This window comes from Hippocampus zosterae, chromosome 9 (genome assembly GCF_025434085.1).
Source record: "Hippocampus zosterae strain Florida chromosome 9, ASM2543408v3, whole genome shotgun sequence".
In the NCBI taxonomy this organism is placed as follows: domain Eukaryota; kingdom Metazoa; phylum Chordata; class Actinopteri; order Syngnathiformes; family Syngnathidae; genus Hippocampus; species Hippocampus zosterae.
The window spans coordinates 8,948,829-8,971,880 of NC_067459.1; the positions used below are offsets into that span (position 1 = coordinate 8,948,829).

Below are 23,052 nucleotides of genomic sequence, written 5' to 3' on the forward strand. Positions count from 1 at the left end.
TGGGGGTGAGGAGTTCCGGGATGATGGTGTTGAACGCAGAGCTGAAATCCACAAACAGAATCCTTGCGTAGGTCCCTGTGCTGTCGAGGTGCTTGAGGATGTAGTGCAGACCTATGTTGACTGCGTCTTCCACAGACCTGTTTGCCCGGTAGGCAAACTGGAGAGGGTCCAGCAGGGGTCCAGTGACGTTCTTTAGGTGGTTCAGCACAAGGCGTTCAAAGGACTTCATGACCACAGACGTCAGGGCGACAGGCCTATAGTCGTTCAGTTCCGATGTTGCCGATTTCTTGGGAACTGGGATGATGGTAGACTGTTTGAAGCAGGATGGGACCTCACACAGCTCCAGGGATCTGTTGAAGATCTGTGTGAAGACCGGAGCCAGCTGGTCAGCGCAGACTTTAAGGCAGGAGAGGGACACTTTGTCGGGCCCCGGAGCTTTCTTGATCTTTTGCTGCTTGAAGAGCCGTCTCACGTCCTGTTCGTGGATCTGTAGTGGAGAAAAAGAGGGTGGGGGGGTAGGTAGAGTGGTTTCTGGTAGAGGTGGGTGTGTGTGGGAAATGGGGGTGTCCTTTTCAAATCGGCAGAAAAACATGTTTAGTTCATCAGCAAGACCCTTATTGTTCACTGTTTGGGGGGATGGCATTCTATAGTTAGTGATTGCTTTCAGGCCATTCCATACAGATGCAGAGTCGTTAGCAGAGAACTGGTTTTTCAGCCTCTCTGCATAGCTTCTCTTTGCGATGTTAATTTCCTTCGTCAATTGGTTTCGGGCATGTTTGTACAGTGCCCGATCTCCACTTCTAAATGCGGCCTCTTTCTCTTTCCTGAGTTGCCTGAGTTTGGGAGTAAACCATGGCTTGTTATTGTTAAACGAGCGGAAGGACTTTGTTGGTACACACATGTCCTCACAGAAACTGATGTATGATGTTACAGTGTCTGTGTATTCATCCAGTGTGCCCGTTGAAGTTTCAAAGAGGCCCCAATCGGTGCAGTCTAAGCATTCTTGTAGAGCTAGCTTTGCTTCATCTGTCCATTTTTTCACAGTCTTAACAACCGGTTTAACACATTTGAGTTTCTGTCTGTATGTAGGTATTAAGTGGATTAAATTGTGGTCAGAAAGACCCAATGCTGCGCGGGCGACCGATCGGTATGCATTTTTGATTGTTGTATAGCAGTGGTCTAGAATGTTGCCTTCTCTGGTAAAACAGTCGACGTGCTGCTTATATCTGGGAAGTTCACGGTTAAGATGTGCTCTATTAAAATCGCCCAAAATGATCAGGGGTGACTCTGGGTATTTTAGCTCGAGTTTGTTTACTTGTTCGGCTAGCGTTTGTATCGCCGTGTTAGCGTTAGCTTGTGGCGCAATGTAAACACCGACTAGTAAAAAGGAGGTGAACTCACGTGGCGAGTAGAATGGCTTGCAGTTTAAAGACAGCGACTCCAGGTCCGGGCTGCAGTGTGCGTCGAGCTTCGTGACATCAGTGCACCATTCTTCATTGATATAGAAGCAAATCCCACCACCTTTCGATTTCCCCGATAGCTCCGTGTCGCGGTCGGCTCGGAGAAGGCGGAAGCCGGGTAGATGTAGCGCGGGATCTGGATGGCGGTCACTGAGCCAGGTTTCAGTGAAGCAGAGCGCAGCAGAACGTGCAAATGTTTTGTTGGTCTTTGTGAGGAGAAGAAGGAGAATCATCTTATCAGTCTCATTTTCACCCAAAAGATATTTAAAAATAAAATAAAGCAGGTAAATCTTGAATTTACGGTGGCACGTGATTACGTCACCGGAAGTTGTTAGCGCTCAGCAGTTTCCAATTGCAGCTTGTGATCAGAGCTGTTGCGCTAAATCTTTTATCGTCATTATTCTCATTCGTTTGCTTTGTGTACTATTCACCTAGGGCACGAGCAAAGAATAGGAATCTAGGAGGGCCCAGGGAAGCACTTTAAAACGGCACGTGTGGGCTACGATAGTTAACAGGCTGCAAACGTGCGTCGCATGCCTCAGTTTCAGGCTGTTTCTCATCATGGCGTGTGTGTGTGTGTGTGTGTGTCATTGTGTTGCACGTATATGAATGAGCAGACAAAGTTGGATTTCTGGGTCTATTTTCCTCTTTGCGATCAATAGGATACATGATGACAACCGCAGCCCTAAAAAAAGAAAGAAAAAGCAAATCACATCCTTTATAATTAAGTTTTGTGTGATTTCACGCGCAATGTTTGAAGTCCCAAATTATAACAATGACAGCATGCTGTTCAAGCGGTTAATGCATCTTCTAATCTCCTCTGGGACATCTCTATGTGGACGTGTGAATGCTTATCTGGAAGTGCCCTGTGGTTGACTCGTGACCAGTTCAGAGTGAACGCCGCCTCTCACTCAAAGTCAGCTAAGTGACAAACAAAATGGGTAACGTACAACATTTCAACATTGTCATTCATGCAGAGGCCGGACATGACGGCTAGCACGGAGACGATGGATGCCATTGGCGATTCAGTTCCCCAGGCGCTGCCTTACCACTCCAACACGAGCACCCTGCGCGCCCCCAACGACTCACCAAAGCGGGACGCCACCGAATTGTACCTGAAATCCAAAGCTCTGCTGGAGAGCAGACGTAAGTCCATCATCGCCTTCTCAATTTGAACAAAAGCCATCATGTTTGTCTTCCACAGAGCCCCACACCAAAGACATTGATGTGTTCCTCAAGAGGGACATTGAGACAGGCTTCGGCTTCCGCGTTTTGGGGGGAGAAGGTCCTCAGCAGCCAGTAAGTCTTTGGAACATCGCTGCAAAAGGTTCCGTTTTAATGTCAGCGTGTTAATCTAAATTTTATTTGGAACAAATTGTTGACCTTTGTGCTACAGCAATTAACCTATTCGGATTGCCACGAGTCTTAAATCCATCTCATTTTAGTCATCATGAATCCTTGCAGATGTATGATGACTTTGCCTTGTTGGCCAGACATTTTGCTAGTCCACACAGCGATAAGAGTCTGGAGACGGCAAATGACAAGCGAGGAAAAAAAAAAACGTTAAATGCAGAGTTGTCAAGTCAACTCACGGCTACCATACACCGATATTTCTTATGCTTTTGTATTATTTTTTGAAATTACAGTGCTATCTCCACAATTTCAACATGGGTCAAAAACTGCATTTTTGTCTCTAGTTTGATCGATGATTGAAATTGTAAATTATCTTAAATCTGATCATCTCAGATGGTTGGTTCACCCCAAATGATAACTAATAAAGGCACGCTGTGTGTTAATGTAAACATGCAAATTAAACCAAATACCTGTATATCTAAATATACAAATGGCAGCCAGGCTGAAGTATGGTAACCCCCTGTCAGAATGTGTTCCCCCAGGTGTACATCGGGGCCATTGTGCCCAATGGCGCTGCGGAAAAGGACGGCCGCCTGCGGGCTGGAGATGAACTCATCGGCATCGACGGCGTGATGGTGAAGGGCCGCTCGCACAAGCAGGTGCTGGACCTCATGACCAACGCCGCCCGCAACGGTCAAGTCATGCTGACCGTGCGCAGGAAGGTCATCTACAGAGGTAGGTGCAGGACACCATCAAGAACAGCGATAAATCCCAAAATTCATCAGTTTGCGTCAGTCATAAGCAGTGATGCGTCTTGTGCAACAACGCATTTGTGCATGCGTCAAGTTCAGTACGATGCCTGCATGGCTTGGAGAAAAAGTTGTGATCTCATGTCGCCCAGTTTTCCGTTTCACTTTCCGTGCCCTCTACATGATGCAAGTCGCCTGAATTAAGATGCGGTGCGTTAAGGTCAATAGTCAGCGTGCTCTGCAGTTATTTTGGTCGAAAACTAACGCCGTGGGTTCAATCTCGGGGTGAGGTGTGTATATGGTTTCATTTATGGAATTCTTTTTTAAGGTTTTATAAATTTTTGAACATAAAACTTCCATGCATTAGATCAGGTCATACTTTTTGGGCGAACAGAATAATTTACATCTGTTACAATGTAGTTGATATATTTAATCACTTAAGTATTTAATCTATCTATCACTCTTTCGTCTAACACTCTTTGTCCATCTCCACTGTTTTTAGACACACCAGGGCACATCATTACCATCTGAGGGAGTATTTTCCAAAGCTAGAGAAATTGACAGAAAAAATGAATCATTCTACTCCCAAAATGTGGACGTAACAATTTTGTAATGTACCACAAAAAAAAAAGAATTATAAGAACTCTGTGCTTCAAAGACAAGTACAGGTGCAACATCAATTTACAATCGCGACACTTTGACTCTGATTTTAACATTGACACAGCACTGGGACGTTTATCTTGTCTTCATTTTAGTTGAGCTAGGTTTAAAGTTTCTTTTTTATTGGACAATGGTCTTTTTTTTAGTGAAGAGAAAATTCTTAGCTAGCTGACAGTTTCAGCTGTCACTTTGGCCTTTGTCGGAGCTGTCACTACTTCCTGATGTGTTGAAAACATAGACACATGTTCACATTCTTTTTTTGAAGATATTTTCAGTTTAGATAAAAATAGAAATAGGCTCATACAAAATAAAATATAACAATTAAACAATATTGTTGGTTGCCTGCAAGGCAGGTGTCCTACTGAGCAACAGAGTGGCACAGTATCGATACAGTGCGAACACAGTATCAATACAGTTTGCCCAACGCTTAATGAGATCTCATCTACTCATCTCTCAGATGCAACAGATGAGGAGAATCAGGAAGTGGGAATGCTGGTGAACGGCTCCCCAAAACTACCTCGGCTGCCCATGCCCTCCGCCCTGGACCACGAGTCCTTCGACATCACACTGCACCGCAAAGAGTCAGAGGGTTTCGGATTTGTCATCCTCACATCCAAGAGCAGACCCCCGCACGGAGGTAAGCTGGTCAGCTATTCTTGGATTAAAATTCCTTCATTTTGCATTGTTTTCCTACATATTAATGGAAGCTGTCATTCACCATTTGCCCACTAGTTACACTGTAGAGCAGGGGTGTCAAACCCATTTTCGTCACCAGCCACATATTAGTTACCAGTTCCCTTGGAGGGCCATTATGACTGAAATCATATAAGGAAGTCAAGAATAAGGGTGTACAGTATTCAACTATTGTTGAAGTTACTGTAATGATGTGTTTGGCAACAAGAAAATGCTTACAATGTTTCTCTTATTTATTACGTACAAGTATTGGAAATTTTGGTACATATTTTAGCGAGCATCATGGAAGTTGCCATGTTTGAGTTACTTTCGCTGCCATGTTTGATTTACTTTCACTGGCCACATAAAATGATGTGGCGGGCCAAATCTGGCCCCCGGGCCTTGACTTTGACACCAGTGTTGTAGAGCAACTGAACACTAAAACAGCTTTTCCGAAAAAGGAATCTGTGTGAGGTTCACGTCATGGTAATCTGGCCTATACAGTCGTAAAATGTATAGATTTGAAATGAAAATATTCAAAAATCAATAAAAAAAAGTCATCTTTTTTAAAACATACAGTATATTTGGACTGTTTTGTTGTTGTTAAAAAAATATATCGCTCTGCAATTGTGACCATTAAGGCCATCTCCTACAAGATTATAGCGTATGTATGAATGTGGTTGCTATTTAGGTGTTTTATTTTTCTAATTAATCCAATTTTTTTTTTTCCAACTCAAAATTTTTTGTAAGCGCATGTATCATTTGCGCGTCCTCAACACAAGTCGCCAAACTCAGTAGCCCTAAAAGGTTGAAAAAAATATAGTTTGCGACACCAGTTTGGTTCATCAATACTTCATACCAGGACACACAAAAATGTGTTCAGGAACCATGCACGAAATTGAACTGGTCGGCGGCCTTTTTGATTTTTAGCAGCCATCGTGGACCTTGAGTTCAACCAAGCTGTCCTAGATGCTAATAATTGTGATGTTTTGTTTTTTCTTTTTTTTTCACGACTCTGTCTAATGTGGGCGCAGCATGTTATGTCATGTCTCGTCCATTGTTGCTCACAGCTGTAATTTATTAATACTGTTATTGTCAGGAGCTCTCTGATGGAACAGAAAAGGATGAGACAGAACAAGAGAGGACAGGAGTAGTGAGACAGGGAGTGCTGCAGTTGTGTGGTGGGACATCCACCACTGTAAAGGATATTCATAATTTTTACAATTTTTTTTTTTAAGAATACAATCTAGGAAGAGGACTGATCACAAAATCTGTGTATAAAAGTTAGAGAGTGGCCCCATGCCAAGCGACATTTAAAATGATATTTTAGCAACCAAAGAAGACGATTTACGGTTTATTCATGAAGAAAATCCATAAACTGCAGGTGGTCAACCCACTGTCTGACTTGTCCCTCTCAGTCATACCACATAAGATTGGGCGTATCATCGAAGGCAGCCCGACAGACCGCTGTGGCCTGCTACACGTTGGGGACCGCATCTCAGCCGTCAACGGCCACTCCATCCTGGAGCTCTCACACAATGACATCGTCCAGCTCATCAAGGAGGCCGGCAACGTGGTCACGCTCACTGTGGTCCCCGAGGATGGTGGGTTTTGCTCCATCCAAATGTCCAAATATATAAATATATATATATATTTTTTTGTCGTTTACTTTGGGCTAAATGTACTCACTCAAGCAAGGGAAGTGGCCATAAATATTTGACTATCTACATTAAAAATGTAGGTTCTCATGGTGTAAAAGTGCAAAAGAGTTGAATGAATGAACTAACACTTATACACCATGGTGCTCAATTGTGTCTTCCTTGACAAATATTTTAGAGTACAAGGGTCCCCCTTCTGGTGCCAGCTCTGCTAGACAGAGTCCAGCTCTTCAGCACCGAGCTATCGGACAACGCTCGGCTCTACAGGACGAACGGTATGGAATTTAGTGGGAAATCCTTCAAAATGTCAGAATTATCATTTGTAGTTTGGATCTTTCTTTCTTTGTGTATGCCTTTTTGTGGGGAAAGTGGTTTAAGGTGACAGTCGAACAAAATTACAAAACTGACACAAATGTACAATAATTGACATGACTGTATACTTTCCGAAGATTTACAAACATGAACACACCTTACTAATATTTCCAAACAAAATTGTGATTGCAAAATGTAAATGTTCAAACCACCCAACGCACGTTTCTCACTGCCCTGGTCCACTGAGCCTTAAGCATCGCATTTTTTTTCTTTCACTTTGCATAATGGATCCAGCAGTGTTTTGCCTGCAGCATGTTTTTGTACACTAGCGTGTCCAACTGACAAAGAGTGTGTGTGTGTGTGTGTGTGTCTGTGTGTGTGTCAGCTACAACCTGGACCTGGAGGACAAACGAGATGGCATTTCCTGGCCCGAACACAAAAACATCCCAGTGGAGCGGGGTGCCCTGTGTGTGACGGGACCCAACCAGGTGACAATGATCAGTCATTCCTATTATTTACGTCTTTAAAACCAACCATATTTCGAAAATCCTTTGCGGAGTCGCTTTTTAAATGGTGTCATAAATATTGGGACACAATTCCCATATCTTTGGCTCTGAACACAGTGGATTTGAAATGATACAAATGTGCCTCCCATATTTTAACAGACGCAAAGTCATGAAACAATTGGCTGCTCAGTTGTTGTCATTCATGGCTGCCAATGGAACAGGTTGCCTTGTATTTCTTGATGATGTGACTGCTGAGAAAAGCAACAGTGTGAATTCTGAAGATTTTTCTCGCAATATTATCTGCTCATATTCATCCGTCCAAATGGTTCATAACTTATCGGCCAGCGCTTTACAGTGCAGATAGACAATTACTTAAAGCATACTGCAAAAGCAGAGTATTTTAAGGCAACAAAGTGGTATGTTATATGATGGCCAAGTCATTCACCTGAGTTGAATCTGATTGAGCGTCCATTTCACTTGCTGCAGACAAAAATGGGAGAGGCGGGGGTGCCCCTGCCCCAAGAGCAAGTGGGAACTGAAAACAGTTGCAGTTGAGGCATGGCAGAGCACGGAAAAAAGCATCTAGTGATGTCATTGATGCATTCCACATTTCATGTAATTGACACCAAAGTCTTAAAAATGCAAAGTTTGATTTAGGATTGTTAATTTGTCCCATTACCTTCAGTCCCTTCAAAGCTAGGAGGCATGTACTGCATGCAATTTGCTTTAATTCCGACATCGTTCACCTGATTTGGATGTAAATCCCCTCTTATATAAACTGAAAGTCTGTGGTTAAAGCGCATCTTTTTCATTTCATTTCATTTCAAATCCATTGGGGTGATGTTGAGAGCCACAAGGAGGAGTACTGAGTTCATCCCCATTTAATGACTAAGTATCATCTACCTATGTGTAGTGTACTTGTTTTGACTACTGTATCGCGAGTGACTGTGTGACTGTCGTCGATGTCTATGTTCCTCTTTAATGGTGACACTCTTCCCTTCATTTACACTTCTTGGCGTTCAACTTACTGTCGGTTCCTCTGATTATATTGGGGCCCATCTATTTGGATACTTGTGACTTTTAAAAGCAGACTTAGGAGTTGAAACATTGAAATACAAGACAAAAGTTCAGAAGCATTATGAAAACAAATTTTAAAACTTTTTTTTAACCAAAAGAACACCACAGTGTATGTGCGTGTAAGTGTCGTAATATTCTGAGGGTGCTTTGTAGGGCTGTCTGACCGTGGAACTGGACAGGAGCCCCAGAGGCTTTGGCTTTAGCCTGCGAGGGGGCACCGAGTACAACATGGGTCTGTACATCCTCAGACTGGCTGAGGACGGTCCCGCCGAGCTGGATGGAAGGATCCACGTGAGTATTTAAAGCTCAATAAACTGCTGTGTGTGCGCTGATGGATTTGATGGATATTTTGAAGAAAAAAAAATCAAATGAGAGGAAAACAATTTATTTTCAAACTAGCTTACAGAAAAAGTAATCACTGCCATGTAAATCATCAAGGTAAAAATCCCCCAGTTTTTATTGCAGCCATAAAACTATAAATCATTCTGTGTAGGGTGTGTCGTATCAGTATTACTTTCTGTGCGACACTTGTGAGAGGAGTGTGTACTTGAACCCTTTCTTCCTCACAACAACAGCAATTGAGGAGTATTGTGTTTGTACTTGTGTATCTTTGTGATACGGCAATATTTGATATTTTCTCTTATGAAAAGAGACAGTAAAAGAGAGGGGGGAAAATGAATGTCATCACTGAAAGCAGAACGGATCCAACTAAAGGAATGAAATTTCTTATTCATCGTTACGCATGCTTGAGTACGCAGCAAAGAAATTGACTTAAGATTTACAACCTGTCCAAGAGACTGAAAAAAAACAGAGGGAAAAGCCTAACGGTTCGCCAACAATGGCGCCCCGATTTTCTTAGATGAAAAAGAAACAAATAAGGAATGGGGAGAAGAGGGGAGGAGGATCCCAAGCTTTGTTACTATAAGGGAGGGGCACAATACGGGAGCGGAAAAAAACTACGACAGCCGTATGAATAAACAACATAAATGTGGGACAGGCGGGGGAATCGGGCGAGGCCGTAACAGTCCTTACACACGGAGCGGTGACTATCAAAGTCTTCCAAAGCACACCGCACCTCCTCAAGCACACCTGAACTGGCACTGGGGGAAGGAGAGGTGTTAGGGGGAATCCAACGGAAAGCGTTGATAATAGGGTTGTAAATAGCGTCATATGTGTCCTGCAGCATCGTCAGCATCAACATCCAGTAGATAAGGGTCCAAGTTGTTTTGGGAACAGGCCGACGATAATTTTAGTCAGCCCCGAGTCTTTCACTGGAGCTCTCAATGATCATCAATTGGCTGAATTAGCAATCGCTTCTTCGATCCATGTTGGGATACAGTTCTCAAAACATTGTCTCAAAGTCGTATTCAACCTGCAATTTGTCTCACTTGTCACCTGAGTCTGCGTGTTAACCACACACCTCAGCACATCAAACATGGCTGGCAGCTTGTCCTCTTCCAGCATCTTCTGAACTTTGCGATGAATCAGGAAACTGACAGCTCCAAACAGCAGAATTCGTCTCATCAAAATACCAATCATGTATGCGTCTTCCATGTGTTCCAAAAATTCCAAAGTATACGTGGCAAATGTTCCATCCCTCCCTTCCCCTCGTCAAAAATATTTTGTCTATTGCGTTGAGGCACCAGCTGACCAATTTCATGAAATTTGATTTTGGGAGGAGAATGCAATGGGAGGCCAGAATGATAGGTTGAGTCAAAAGTCACTGTTGAAGTTAGTCAGCTAGCAGTGAAGATCAAGACAAGGGGGGAGCAGAGTAAAAATCATCCGCCTCCATCGAGGAGCAGAAGAAGGCTTCCTAATGATTTGTATGGACAGACGGCAGTGGTTGTGTCGTATCCACAATTCTGTATGTTACGCTGTCTTAAGCACTCCACATGGGAAGTAAACAAATAGTGTGTTCTTCATTGATACACAAAGCCGCAATCAGATCCCTGTTGTTAAATCCATATGTTGACTTGCCTATTTTAAGCACTTTGTAAAAGCGTAGTGTTAGCATACTGGGAGGTCATTATCATATTGCTACAAGCTGGAGAGAGAAAGAGAACAGAAGGGAGAACACCGAGAACATCAGCCGTGATTAGGAGTCGATGGATGGACATGCTTGCTGTGTCATCTCCATCAATAAATGCTTCCTCCAGGCTGTTGCAGGCTCTGCATATGTGCTCTCAAAATCAGTGGTTCTCGAGCTGAGTGTGTCTGCAAGCCATAACCTGGGGGTCAGCAAAGTAATTTGTACTAAGTTGCAGTGGTACCTCGACGAACAAATGTAATTTGGTCCCAGACCAAGTTTATAAATTAGTGTATTCATGTATCAAATTCATCCCCCCCCCCCCACTGAAATGAATTGAAATGTCATAACAGTCATCTTTTTTTATCACAGAGGTGACATTTCAGACCACCCCTGCAAGAGACAAAATCCACAAAGTAGCAATCAAAGTGCAATACTATATTATTATCTAGCTACTCTATCTGTATAAACAGAAGAGAAAAAGAGAGAGAGAGAGATAGAGTGGGCGTCTACCTCACAGTGCAGCGGTGCAGGGTTCGGCTCCAAACTTCCTGCATGGAGTTTGCATGTTCTCCCTTTGCCTGTGTGGGTTTTCTCCGGGTACTCTGGTTTCCTCCTCCTGGCTGGCAACCAGTTCAGGGCATACCCCGGCTGTAAATTACTGACACGTGGTGTGTGTGTGTGTGTGTTTGGTCGGGCAGGTCGGAGACGAGATCGTGGAGATCAACGGCGAGCCGGCCAGAGGCATTTCGCATACGCGTGCCATTGAGCTCATCCAGGCGGGAGGAAGCAAAGTGGCACTGTTGCTCCGACCCGGCGCCGGCCTGACTCAAGATGGTAGTAAGTGCTCACAGTTTATCACGTTATCAAGTTACAGGTTATCATTATTGGTGCATGAAAGGGTTAAATGTCTTGAATTTAATTTTTTAGATTTATTAAAACTGAAACATCGATTTATCCCTTGTCTGTATCGCTTTATCCTCACGGGAGCACATCCACACCTAGCTAAATTCACATCTTCGTTCTGTGAGATTACGTTTAATCTATTCTCTCCCAGCCTTTATGTTTTGTCATGATAATCTGATCACTTTCTGCCCACTTTCTGCGTGTAACTATACATCGCTGGCACAGATAGATGTACAATATTTATTGACACAAAATCATTTTCATCCATCCATCCATCCATTTTCGAATCCGCTTATCCTCACGCTGTTTGCGAGTGTGCTGGAGCCTCTCCCAGCTGTCTTTGGGAAGACGGCGGTGTACATCCAGAATTGGGTGCCAGCCAATCCCAGGGCACGTCTCTGTGTGACCTGCGATTGGCTAACAACCATTTCAAGTGTGTACCCCGCCTATCGCCTGAATCAGCTCGGAGAGGCTCCAGCACACCCGCAAGCCTCGTGAGGATACAACGGCTCAGATAATGAATGGATGAATGGATTTTCAATTAATTGGACATTATTTATATTTTCTAAGGGTGTACAATCATGTTTAATTCATATATACAGTTGATATGCATTTACACATATCCACTGTATTTTGTTATAATAAATAACAAAATATACCGGCCCGGTAGTCGAGTGGTTAGCACGTCGACTTCACAGTGCTGAGGTACCGGGTTCAATTCCAGCTCCGACCTTCCTGTGTGGAGTTTGCATGTTCTCCCCGTGCTGCGTGGGTTTTCTCCCACATTCCAAAAACATGCATGGCAGGCTGATTGAACACTCCAAATTAGGTCTGAGTGTGAGCACGGATGGTTGTTCGTCTCTGTGTGCCCTGCGATTGGCTGGCAACCGGTTCAGGGTGTCCCCCGCCTACTGCCCGAAGACAGCTGGGATAGGCTCCAGCACCCACCGCGACCCTTGTGAGGATAAAGCAGATCGGAAAATGAATGAATGAATAATAATAATAATAATAATAATAATTTATCTCAAATATAGCTAGAAATACGGGTTCCCCCGCCCAGATGATTCAAACACATTATTATTAGAACAAACTTTATTGGGTATTCCTTAGTGCGTGTTCTCACGGTTGCACATTATTAATATTGATGGGATATATTTTTTAAACTCATTTTAACTGGTATTCCATAATCAAGTCAAGTCAAGTCAACAGTATTTATAGAGCACTTTCAAACAGCCATCGCTGCATACAAAGTGCTGTACATAGAGCGATTTAACATACACAATAACAGTAAGACGAAATGGTAATAAAGGTGGTAGAAAGCACCAAGCAGTAAAATCATGCCGAGTCGAACGCCAAAGAATACAAGTGGGTTTTGAGGAGGGCTTTAAAGATGGGCAGCGAGGAGGCTTGCCGAATGTTCAGTGGGAGGTCATTCCAGAAAGAGGGACCAGCAACAGAAAACGCTCGATCCCCTCTGAGCCTCAGTTTAGTTCTTGGTACTTCTAACAAAGACTGGTCCACAGACCTGAGGCGCCGGGCAGGTGTGTAGGGGCGGATGAGCTCAGAGAGGTAAAGTGGCGCGAGATTATTTAGAGATTTGAAAACAAAGAGGAGGATCTTGAAAATAACTCTAAAAGGAATGGGGAGACAATGAAGGAATGCCAGAGTAGGAGTTATATGCTCCCTCTTACGAGTACCAGTCAAGAGGCGAGCAGCGGCATTCTGGACCAGCTGAAGGCGCTTAATGGAGGACTGGCTGACTCCAAAGTACAGGGCATTACAGTAATCGAGCCGGGATGTGACAAAGGCATGGATTACTGTCTCAAAGTGTTCATGTGAGAGGAAAGGTTTTACTTTGGCCAGCTGTCTAAGGTGAAAGAAGCTGGATTTAACAACGGCACCAATTTGCCGATCGAGTTTGAAATCACTGTCCAGTTTAAGGCCCAAGTTTGAGACCGTTGATTTCAAATAAGGAGACAGGGGGCCCAAGTCTACAGGATGGAATGTACAAGGGCCACTGGGACCAAACAATATCACCTCTGTCTTCTTTTCGTTGAATTTCAAGAAATTTTGTGCCATCCAGGTTTTGATTTCTTCCAGACAGGATAGGAGTGGCCTTAATGAGAAGGCGTCTTTCTTGCTCAGTGGGACATAGATCTGGCAGTCATCTGCATAGCAGTGGAAGGGAATACCATGTTTCCTTAAGATGGAACCCGTTGGGAGAAGATACAGCGAGAATAGCAGAGGCCCCAGAATTGAGCCCTGTGGAACACCACATGACAGGGGAGCAGTGCGTGACTCAGAGCAGCCAAGGCTGACACAAAAGGTCCTGTCAGCTAGATAGGACCTAAACCACTCAAGAGCACTGCCGCCAATGCCCACAAAGTGCTGCAAACGAGTCAGCAGAATACTGTGATCCACTGTATCAAATGCTGCAGTTAAGTCCAATAAGACCAGACACACGTGGTCTCCAGAGTCATTTGCCAGGAGGATGTCATTAGAAACGCGTAACAGGGCTGACTTCGTGCTATGCATTGTCTTGAAACCTGACTGGAAGACCTCCAAGATGTTATCTTCATCCAAGAAAAGTTTCAACTGCATGTGCACCACTTTTTCCAGAATTTTGGAAATGAAAGGCAGTTTTGAAATGGGCCTGTAACTTGACAGCACATCTGGATCAAGACCAGGTTTCTTGATCAAGAGTTGGACCACAGCATGTTTAAACCGTTGGGGAACTACACCAGAAGAAAGGCTGCTGTTGATGATATCCAAGACCGATGCATCAACACTCGGGAGAACCTCCTGAAAGAAGCGTGGGGGAAGAGAGTCGCAAGGGGAGCCAGATGGCTTCGTCTGGCGAACTACATCCTCCAAAAGCGCCAAGGACACAGTATCAAAAGAATTAAGTACAGCTGAACATGGAACATGGACAGAGGGGTCAGATGCGGTATTTGAGACCGGAGTCCTAGCTGTAGAGACCTTATCAAAGAAAAACTGAAGGAATCTGTTGCACATCTCAATCAATCAAGACAGATGCGCTTTGGTGGGTGCCATTAGGGGTGTTCACACGGCAGGATTTGTTCCGGTGCTACGCCGGGACTGCCCCAGTAGAGCGTTCACCTGTGCAAATTTGCTCTGGCATAGCCCCGGAAAACAGCTTACACCGGACCAAATTTGATCCACCTCTGGGAGATGGTTTAAAGATTTACTCCGGAGCAAATGCTTGTTTGCGAAGCAGCACTGGTGTAAATTTGCACGTGTGAACGCAGCTGGGTTAAATTTGCTCCAGAGCAAATGCTTGTGAAGAGTACGTATGGTGAGAATGCGTTGCTTTCGTGATCTGTCGGACTTCAGTAATGTGTTTGTTTAATAACGACACAAGACTTGGCTGGTAACATCTTTCCTTTTGTAGGAGACTGGACTGTCTCATAGTTGTTTGTGTAGTTTGTTCCTTTGTTGTGTGTTGACAACCCCCGCCCCCCATATAATTTATTTTGTGATTTCCTCTCTTGATTTTCTGTTTGGCGCATTACGTGTTTGCTTTTCTGAGTGTCATTGAAGTCATCGTTGATTTACATTTTCGGGGGCGATCACTCTCGAGCAGAAGGCACCGGAGACCGAGAAGGACAAGGACGTGCCTGTCCAGTAGTCGCTTGAGTTGTGTATACGTTTTAAAAAGAACCACCACGACAGCTCATTTGTTTTCTGTCATTTTGCTCCGCTGCAGAAACTGCCGTGTGAACGCAAGTGGGGCTGCACCGACGCTGTGCCCGTGCAGACACGCTCAGCGGCTTTGTACGTGTGAACGCTCCAAACAATTTGCTGCAGTGCAAAATATATCGCAACAAAATACATCGGTGTAGCGCTGGCGCAAATGTGTGCCGTGTGAACACCCCTATTGTTTTGGTTAGCAACAATGAACAAATGAGCTTAGCAGTTATCTTGCGTGTGAACGATAGTGTCTATAAACTGCTGCAATTTGAGTTACTGATGGGAAATGGGAAGCGTCTATTTGAGAGAGGTGTTGAAGTGTTAATTTGGTGCGTCGCATTAAAAATGGGGCAATTTTTCATTTGTTCAGTAATTGAGAGGCATACGTTCTTCCCAAATTGTGTTCATTTGTGCAAGCAGGTGGGCTGCTTGTCTTTTCTAAATGATCCTTTTTATGAGGAGCGGCCCACTGTGCCGCATCCATAAATTCACCCCAAGTTTCCTTAACGATGATGACTGCAGACATTTGTGAACTGTGATGAAGCTCATTCTCCCAACACCACCTGTACTCACTTATCATTCAATCGCAAACCATCTGCTTCCTGTCGGGTCTTCCTCATCTCTTCCTTCTTTGTCTTTTCATCATGCAGGTAGCGCAGCTTCTTCTACTGTGTGCTACTACACCGAGCACCAACACTAACATCCTCACATGACTTTTCCTGGCCTCTTCTCTTTCTACCTTGGTAATGGCTTCCTCAATGTTTTTGTGCAGATTTTTAACGAGGTGGAACGGATGTGATTGCACACTTCTCACAAAGGGCTCGGGATATACGGCTCTCGTGGGAAATTTCAGGATAAACCCAAACTGTACTTTAATCTTTACAGGTTAACTTAATTTGACTTCTGTCAGCTTTTGAATGCGTGTTTCATACTTTTTGCACAACCTGCTGTTCCCGAAAAATGAGCTATATGGCAGAACTCCCAACAGGTGTTTTATAACTTGACCGATACATTTTTGTGGTTCAATTAAAATTGGTACGAAACAGCCCTCTTTATCATGCTGTGTTAAGGTTACAACAAAAATATAGAGAGACTGGAAGAGTCACAGAAAGACTTGGAAGCAGACGTCCTTGGGAATGTTCAAGGATCAAACACTTGTGAACTTTGCCCTTCAACTCCTTGTTAGAAAACAGCAAGTTGTGCAAAAAGTAACCACTTGGATATTTGCACAGAAAAGTTTGAAGGTCAAACTAGTTACCGGTAAAGTTATTATTAAAACACACTTAATTTGGTATTCCTGAGCACCTGTTCTTGCTTGAAGCTGTTCTTGATCACTTTCTGGTGACGTTGACTGTAAATCTGACTGACAAAACCTTTAAAAATATTTAAACGAGAAGTGCTGAAATTCATTGATTAATCCACAACTATTTTAGCAATCAAGTAATTGTTTGGAGATGTTGCTTAACTTACAATTGACCAAATCGTCCACCTCTTAAAATGATCCAAATCTTCTCATTTCAAGTTCTCAACAGTAATTATTCTCTGATTTTTATCATCCTTCATGAAAGCAGACTGATTATATTTTGTGTTTGATTCAAATAATTTTGCATTTGCAAACTTCAGTTTAACTTTTTAAAAGAAACCGTTTCAAAAGGGTTGGGGAGGACATCAGTCCCTTTTGTGTGATATGACTTCACTTTTCAAATTTAAATTGTTTTTTTAATCCCTAAGCAACACCAAATAACAAAAATTGTACCTTAAAAATGGCTTTGTACCTCACGTTAATGTAAACTAAAATGCCTGATTATTTAATAGGCGAATCAAAAACATTATGGATTCTAAAAACATTCACGATGACCACCCTAACATCAAAACCTTTAATGATATCAATATTATGCAAAACATCACAGACAGGCTAAGGAAAATTAGCATTGTGTTATGTTAATCATTCATCTTTAAATAACGACCCCCTTCAACACACAGAGCAGCAACACTTACAAGCAGAGCATCAAACAATACTCAACTCACAGGCTCACAGTCTATGTGACTTTTGCTGGAGGTTATGGCAGTTAGCGACCTTCTCTGCTGCTTCTTGTTGCTAACTTGCTTCCCTATCTCTTACAGTAGACCTCTTGGCTGCCAGGTATATTGTAACACAACATGGTACCACACTGAAGGCGTGCACATCAAAATTCGGACTTGCTTGTTGGGTGTACTGTAAAATCCCATTAAACGGATCGCTTAAAATCGGGGTTTATCATCAATGAAGAAAATAAGCGAGTCAACACTCGACTGTATTTTAGGTTGAACCTGAAATTTCACCCGAAAGCCAAACAGCCACAATTTTTTTGTGACTTGTGAATGTGTCGTCTTTCCCAGGTCAAAAACACGTTTCTCCCTCCAGCTCAACCAGAGAGGTGTTTTTCTCGGACACATCACCCTTGTCCTCTCCATACATCACCGGGGCTTCCATCCTCGCATCCATTCCTCACTCTGGCGGTCCAAAGCACCCCCGCCGCCGGAGTGGCATCTCCTCGCCACGAGGGCTGCGTAGTTTGAGCTCGGTGGCGGAGCGGGACGAGGGTCGGGACGCTCAGGCCGAGACCACGCCGACGACACCGGGGAGGATGAAGAGCGGCCCAAAAGCAGGGGGGACTTTACTCGAAGCCAAAGACGAGCCTCGCGGTGCTAGACGGACAAGCAGTCGGGCGCACGTAGCAACTCACAATGACAACAGGGCGACTCGAGCGCGGTCTGTCAGCCTAGGCGAGGGTGCCCGGTCAATACACAGACACAAGGACTCCAGAAGCAGTGACAGTAGAGTTGGTCAGAGGTCGGGACGGAGCCTTGACACAGCAAAACAATCCCACACCTGCAGGGCAAACGAGAGAGGCTCTGCCCACAGAGACGTCAACGGCAATCAGAGCGCAGAGGACTGGAAGAGACATAAAGACACCTCCTTCAAAGGTTTTCATATCTCGCCAAGGCAGGCAGAACCCGTATCCTCCAGGACTCCCAGGAGCCCTGTCAGGGGCCCAAACATTAGCCCCGGAGAATGGAAAGTACCCAGCCAAGTACGGATCCTCTCCCAAGCTGAAGTCCTCCGTCACCCTTTTTGTTAGGATACCGCAAAGATTTCCGACACTTGTTCTGTACTGAGGGATTCCAGGAAAAGTGCTACCTGGTGTCGTTTTTGTAAACCTAGGGTGGTCTTTTTCTGGGGAAGTGACGCACTGTTAGCGTGTAGCAGCCCACAGCCCCCCGTCGCCCTGCCTCGTCTCGCTGCTCTCAGACAGGGGGAACATCTCGCTGTGTGAATTCGTGCCAATCGCATCCGTCCGCCCCATTATGCAAGGCAAGGAGGGGAAGTTCATTGGGGAATATTTTTGTATTTTGCATGCAGTCAATCCTTCGTTTTGACACGCAAGACGATAGTTCTTCGTCGCCCCGCATTCAACTCCAGACTATTGACTCTCTTCCATAGCATCTATTCAGATGACCAGACACTTGTGCTTTTTGACATCTTGTTTACTGAGCATACAAAACAAGAGCGAGACTAAGAATTGACGGGTTTGCTTGGTTTACGACAGGGTTCCTTTCCTAGAACAGCAATATAACGCTAATTACAGTAAACCCATCTCAATTGCGGGGTAATGTTCCAGACCACCCCTGCAATAAATGAACTTCACAATATCTAAACACCCTACTTAAATACTTTTATCGCATTTACAGCGCTCGTTTTTTTCAGGTCTTTGAACAAACTGAGAAGACCAGCACATTTAATCTGTGCTGTATGTTACACATACAGTACATTTGACAATAAAGTTTATCCAATCCAATCCAAAAACAAAAACACAAAGAGAGAGAGAGAGAGAGAGAGAGAGAGAGAGAGAGAGAGAGAGAGAGAGAGAGAGAGAGAGAGAGAGAGAGAGAGAGAGAGAGAGAGAGAGAGAGAGAGAGAGAGAGAGAGAGAGAGAGAGAGAGAGAGAGAGAGAGAGAGAGAGAGAGAGAGAGAGAGAGAGAGAGAGAGAGAGAGAGAGAGAGAGAGAGAGAGAGAGAGAGAGAGAGAGAGAGAGAGAGAGAGAGAGAGAGAGAGAGAGAGAGAGAGAGAGAGAGCAAAAGGAATGCACAAAAATATTGTGCAACCAGTGCAATAATCATGTCCAAGAATGTACATTCGAGAATTAATCGCCAGCTGTTGCTTTGTGTAAGTGTAAAACGCAGGATGATCGAGGATTGAGACATTGAAATGCATAGTCACCCATTTTTTGTATGTATGTATGGAGGTATATACTGTATATATGGATGTGTGTGTGTGTGTGTGTGTATGTGTGTGTGTGTGTGTGTGTGTGTAGATAGATAGATAGATATACAGTATATACATTTGGGGGGGGGGGGGTCCCTCCTCCTAGTGCATTTGAAAAGATGTCTATGATACACAGATTTAGTATAGGGCTCATCCTTGTTCGAAATCACAGGCGACCCGGAGTCTATCCCTTACCTATCCTAACGTGGAACGGGAGGTATAATACATCTTGGACAGATCGCCAGGGCACATCGTCAAACAATTATTGAGTCATATTCACCTCAGACAAATTAAGTTCTAAAATATACCGAGCATATTCATTTTTTTATTTATCTATGAAACCTACACAAAAATGTAAACTCCACACGAAACCCGGAGACGAGGCTTGAAACCAGAGCATCTTGGTTTTCATTCTAACCATGAGCTCCGCCATGCTGTCCTACAGTAAACATTGTATGAAAGACACATCTGTGCCGTAAATATGAAACAAATGAAAAACAGTGGTTGCAATGGTACATGAGCGTGCCTTTTTGTGTCATATACTTTCACTTGGTAACCCGGAAAGGTCGGGACTGTCGTAAACCAAGGACACCGTGTATATAAACATGTAGCCATTCCATGTTTTTAATAGCGCTGTTTCGGCATGTCCCGTGTTCTGCCACGTCGGGCGTCATGACACCCAGAGGTTGTACGTAAACCGCCGTATCCATATATATATAAATATATATATATATATATATATATATATATATATATATATATATATATATATATATATATATATATATATATATATATATATATATATATATATATATATATATATACTGTATATATATATAAAATGTACGTGTATACATATACAGTACCGTATATACTGTATATATATATATGTATGTATATGTCTGTGAGTGTGTGAGAATGTCATATTTTGCCGAAAACATCTACTGAACTCCACTGCACTGCATTTGCCCCACCTGTAGCATAACAGATGATATTTATTGTGTGATTTGTTGCCAATGCATTATTCTGTGTTACGGTGAAAACAGCAATTTATGTAAGAACTGTCATACGAACTTGTGAGTGATGTTGCTGCCTGCTGAGGAGGAAAAGCGGAATGTGCCAGAATGACACCAGATCGCTGATGCAACTCATGGTTTTAACGTGGACGCCTGTTTTGTCTTTGGGCTGTAGAGGAGTCGAAATGAGAGAGAGAGAGATTAGGGGTGGAACAGTTTTTGAAAACTGTCAATAATGATCTGTTTAAGCATTTTGGGTCAATCTGAATTTTCCCATCGGGCCTTTGGCACAACTCCTTTGCGTAAAAAAAAAAAATACCTCAAGATAGTTACCCATACAAAAATAACAAAGTATGTGTCATGAAATAATTGTCTTGTCTTGTTTCGTCAACATGTACTTTCAGTCGTGTGAAATGTCGGCTTGGATAGTTGAACTCAAAGCTATTTTTATTGCAGGGATTTGCTTATTGTGTTGTATGATTGGCAACAGATAGATACACGGTTTGGTTGCACCTTTTTGCAATCCAAGTGAACAGAAGTTAGGTGATGCCTGCCACTATGTGCCACTGGCATAAATAAAAATACAATATTCATTTAAATAATAATACAATAACAATAATAGTAATTAAAAATGTAACACACACACACACATTGATAATATTATTTTGACCAGTGTCTATGTTCGGAACATAAAGCCTAGTTCTAATTTCTGCAAAATTCACATTTTGTGGGGAATCAAAAGATTCAGTGTCTGCAATGCGTAGAGCATCTATATAATATTAAATATTAAAAATGCCCACATTCTGAATTCTGACTCGCTGAAGGCTCGCTTAAATCTTCTGACAGACATGTGCAAAAATAAATGTTTTTAGTCGGTCCGGTTTGCATTTTTTTTTTCGAAATCCTCAACCTTTAATATTCTGCACTTCAGTCAGACTTGACTTCTAAATTATGACTTCATGTGGCACATAGTCAGAATTCTATCTAGATGTGTTATTTTTATCTTATTTATTCAGAAAACCCTTGACTTTGAAGACATCTACAATGTATAATATTCCTGTGGTGGTTTTTGTTCAACTAACTCCATGTTCAGTTTGAAGACTATTCGGGTGAGCTCAGGGAACAGCGTTGTAGCAAACACAAGATCAAGCGGTATCCAAACGGTTCAAACGGGCGTTCAGGTTCGAGGTAGCACTGTGGGGACTTTTTGTGCAATATATTTAGTGAGAGCAGCTCACTCAGAAAACAGGATTCTTTTTTGTTGTTGTTGTACATCCACTTATTTGAGCTTTGTTATTTCTCATCCTTGTATCATGCTGTGGCCTTGCATCGCTTTGGTAGAAAAAACAGTCTGTGAGCTTCTCTTCTACATGGCGTAGGAACCGTAGATGTAAATGTTTGTACATTGAACAGCACCTTTCTAAATATTCGCTCGGCGATCTTCTGGGGGGTCACCGGTACGGGGGGTGGCACGTGTCAGAAAAAGAAAACAAACAGAGCTCTATTCATGATATTGCCCTATTATTTTTTTATGTAAAAAAAAGACCATATTTAAGAACATATAAAAAAAGGATCTTGACATGGTGTTCTGTTCATGCACCGAATAATAAAGTTTTACTGCTAACAGCCTGAAGAAAAAAAAATCTCTTTGCCACTGTCGTCATGCAAACAGACTTTTTTTCCACCACAGATATGGGAATAGTGTTTTCTTCTCCACAATTTGAATCAATTAAAATGTCAAATGATGCTCAGTGTGTTTTCACTCATCTGTGTAATTCCAGCAATACAAGGCTATAAATTATTTGGACTGCCATGGAGTTGTTTGCAAAATCATCTCTGGTGAGGAGTACAATGACTATGTAGGAGTGAGTTTTTTTTCAGTATTTCCCACTATCGACTCCATATTGTGTTTAAAATTGTGATCATTTTCCATAAGGGGCCAAAAAATGTACATTCTACTCTCCAAAGATACTTAAGGACAAGGTAGCAGATGTACACAAACTTTGGATGGTTGAGAAAGTGTCAGCAAAAAGCTTAATGGGAGAAGTTCACAAATATTGGCGCCATCATGCCAAAGTTGAAGGGTCACCAAATGACCAATAGCTGCCCTCAGTCCAGAGCTACATATTTTAATAGGCTGAAGACAAGAAAGGTAAGGGAGCAGCCTCAAAGTACATGACAGGAAATTGGAAAAAAAAACAAGAAAATGATACAATACAATACATGCTGATTTATATAGCGCTTTCACAACAGCGGCAGCTGTAACAAAGCGCTTAACAAAACAGTTAACATAAAGTAAAATAATAAACACAACACATACACACAATGATAGGTCACAATGTATTGTCATTTTGTCTTTTTCTGTCAATATATAAATTTCGGTATAGATTTTGGGCTGAAATGAAAATAAATCAATTTAGCAAGAACCGACATTATTCATAATTTTCTTTTGTAGGTATCATAAAAATGATGTGATGGGCTACATGTGGCCACATCAGAATATTTTTTTACTTGTATGTGACCCAGTGCTCATTTGTTTCTAGATCAAATACTTACTGTATTTGACTCCATAAAATACATGTGATATTACAGTAATCCCTCGTTTATCGCGGTTAATGAGGACCAAAACCATCC

At 42.8% G+C, this 23,052-nt stretch overlaps 1 protein-coding gene across 2 annotated transcripts in view; it reads left to right on the forward strand.

The window, feature by feature from the left end:
* Positions 1-19,005, forward strand: part of LOC127607039 (membrane-associated guanylate kinase, WW and PDZ domain-containing protein 3) — a 158,372-nt gene extending 139,367 nt beyond the window's left edge. Inside the window, exons 12-22 of one of the 2 annotated variants that reach the window (XM_052075074.1) lie at positions 2,438-2,606; positions 2,665-2,759; positions 3,341-3,548; positions 4,680-4,859; positions 6,313-6,498; positions 6,731-6,827; positions 7,250-7,352; positions 8,601-8,738; positions 11,178-11,316; positions 15,744-15,836; positions 17,473-17,609. In XM_052075074.1, the coding sequence (XP_051931034.1) occupies positions 2,438-2,606; positions 2,665-2,759; positions 3,341-3,548; positions 4,680-4,859; positions 6,313-6,498; positions 6,731-6,827; positions 7,250-7,352; positions 8,601-8,738; positions 11,178-11,316; positions 15,744-15,793 (1,365 nt within the window). In that variant the 3' untranslated portion in view covers positions 15,794-15,836; positions 17,473-17,609. Of the gene's footprint in view, positions 1-2,437; positions 2,607-2,664; positions 2,760-3,340; positions 3,549-4,679; positions 4,860-6,312; positions 6,499-6,730; positions 6,828-7,249; positions 7,353-8,600; positions 8,739-11,177; positions 11,317-15,743; positions 15,837-17,472 lie in introns of both variants that reach the window. The other variant, XM_052075073.1, reaches the window with a different exon arrangement.
* Positions 19,006-23,052: the final 4,047 nt, after the last annotated feature.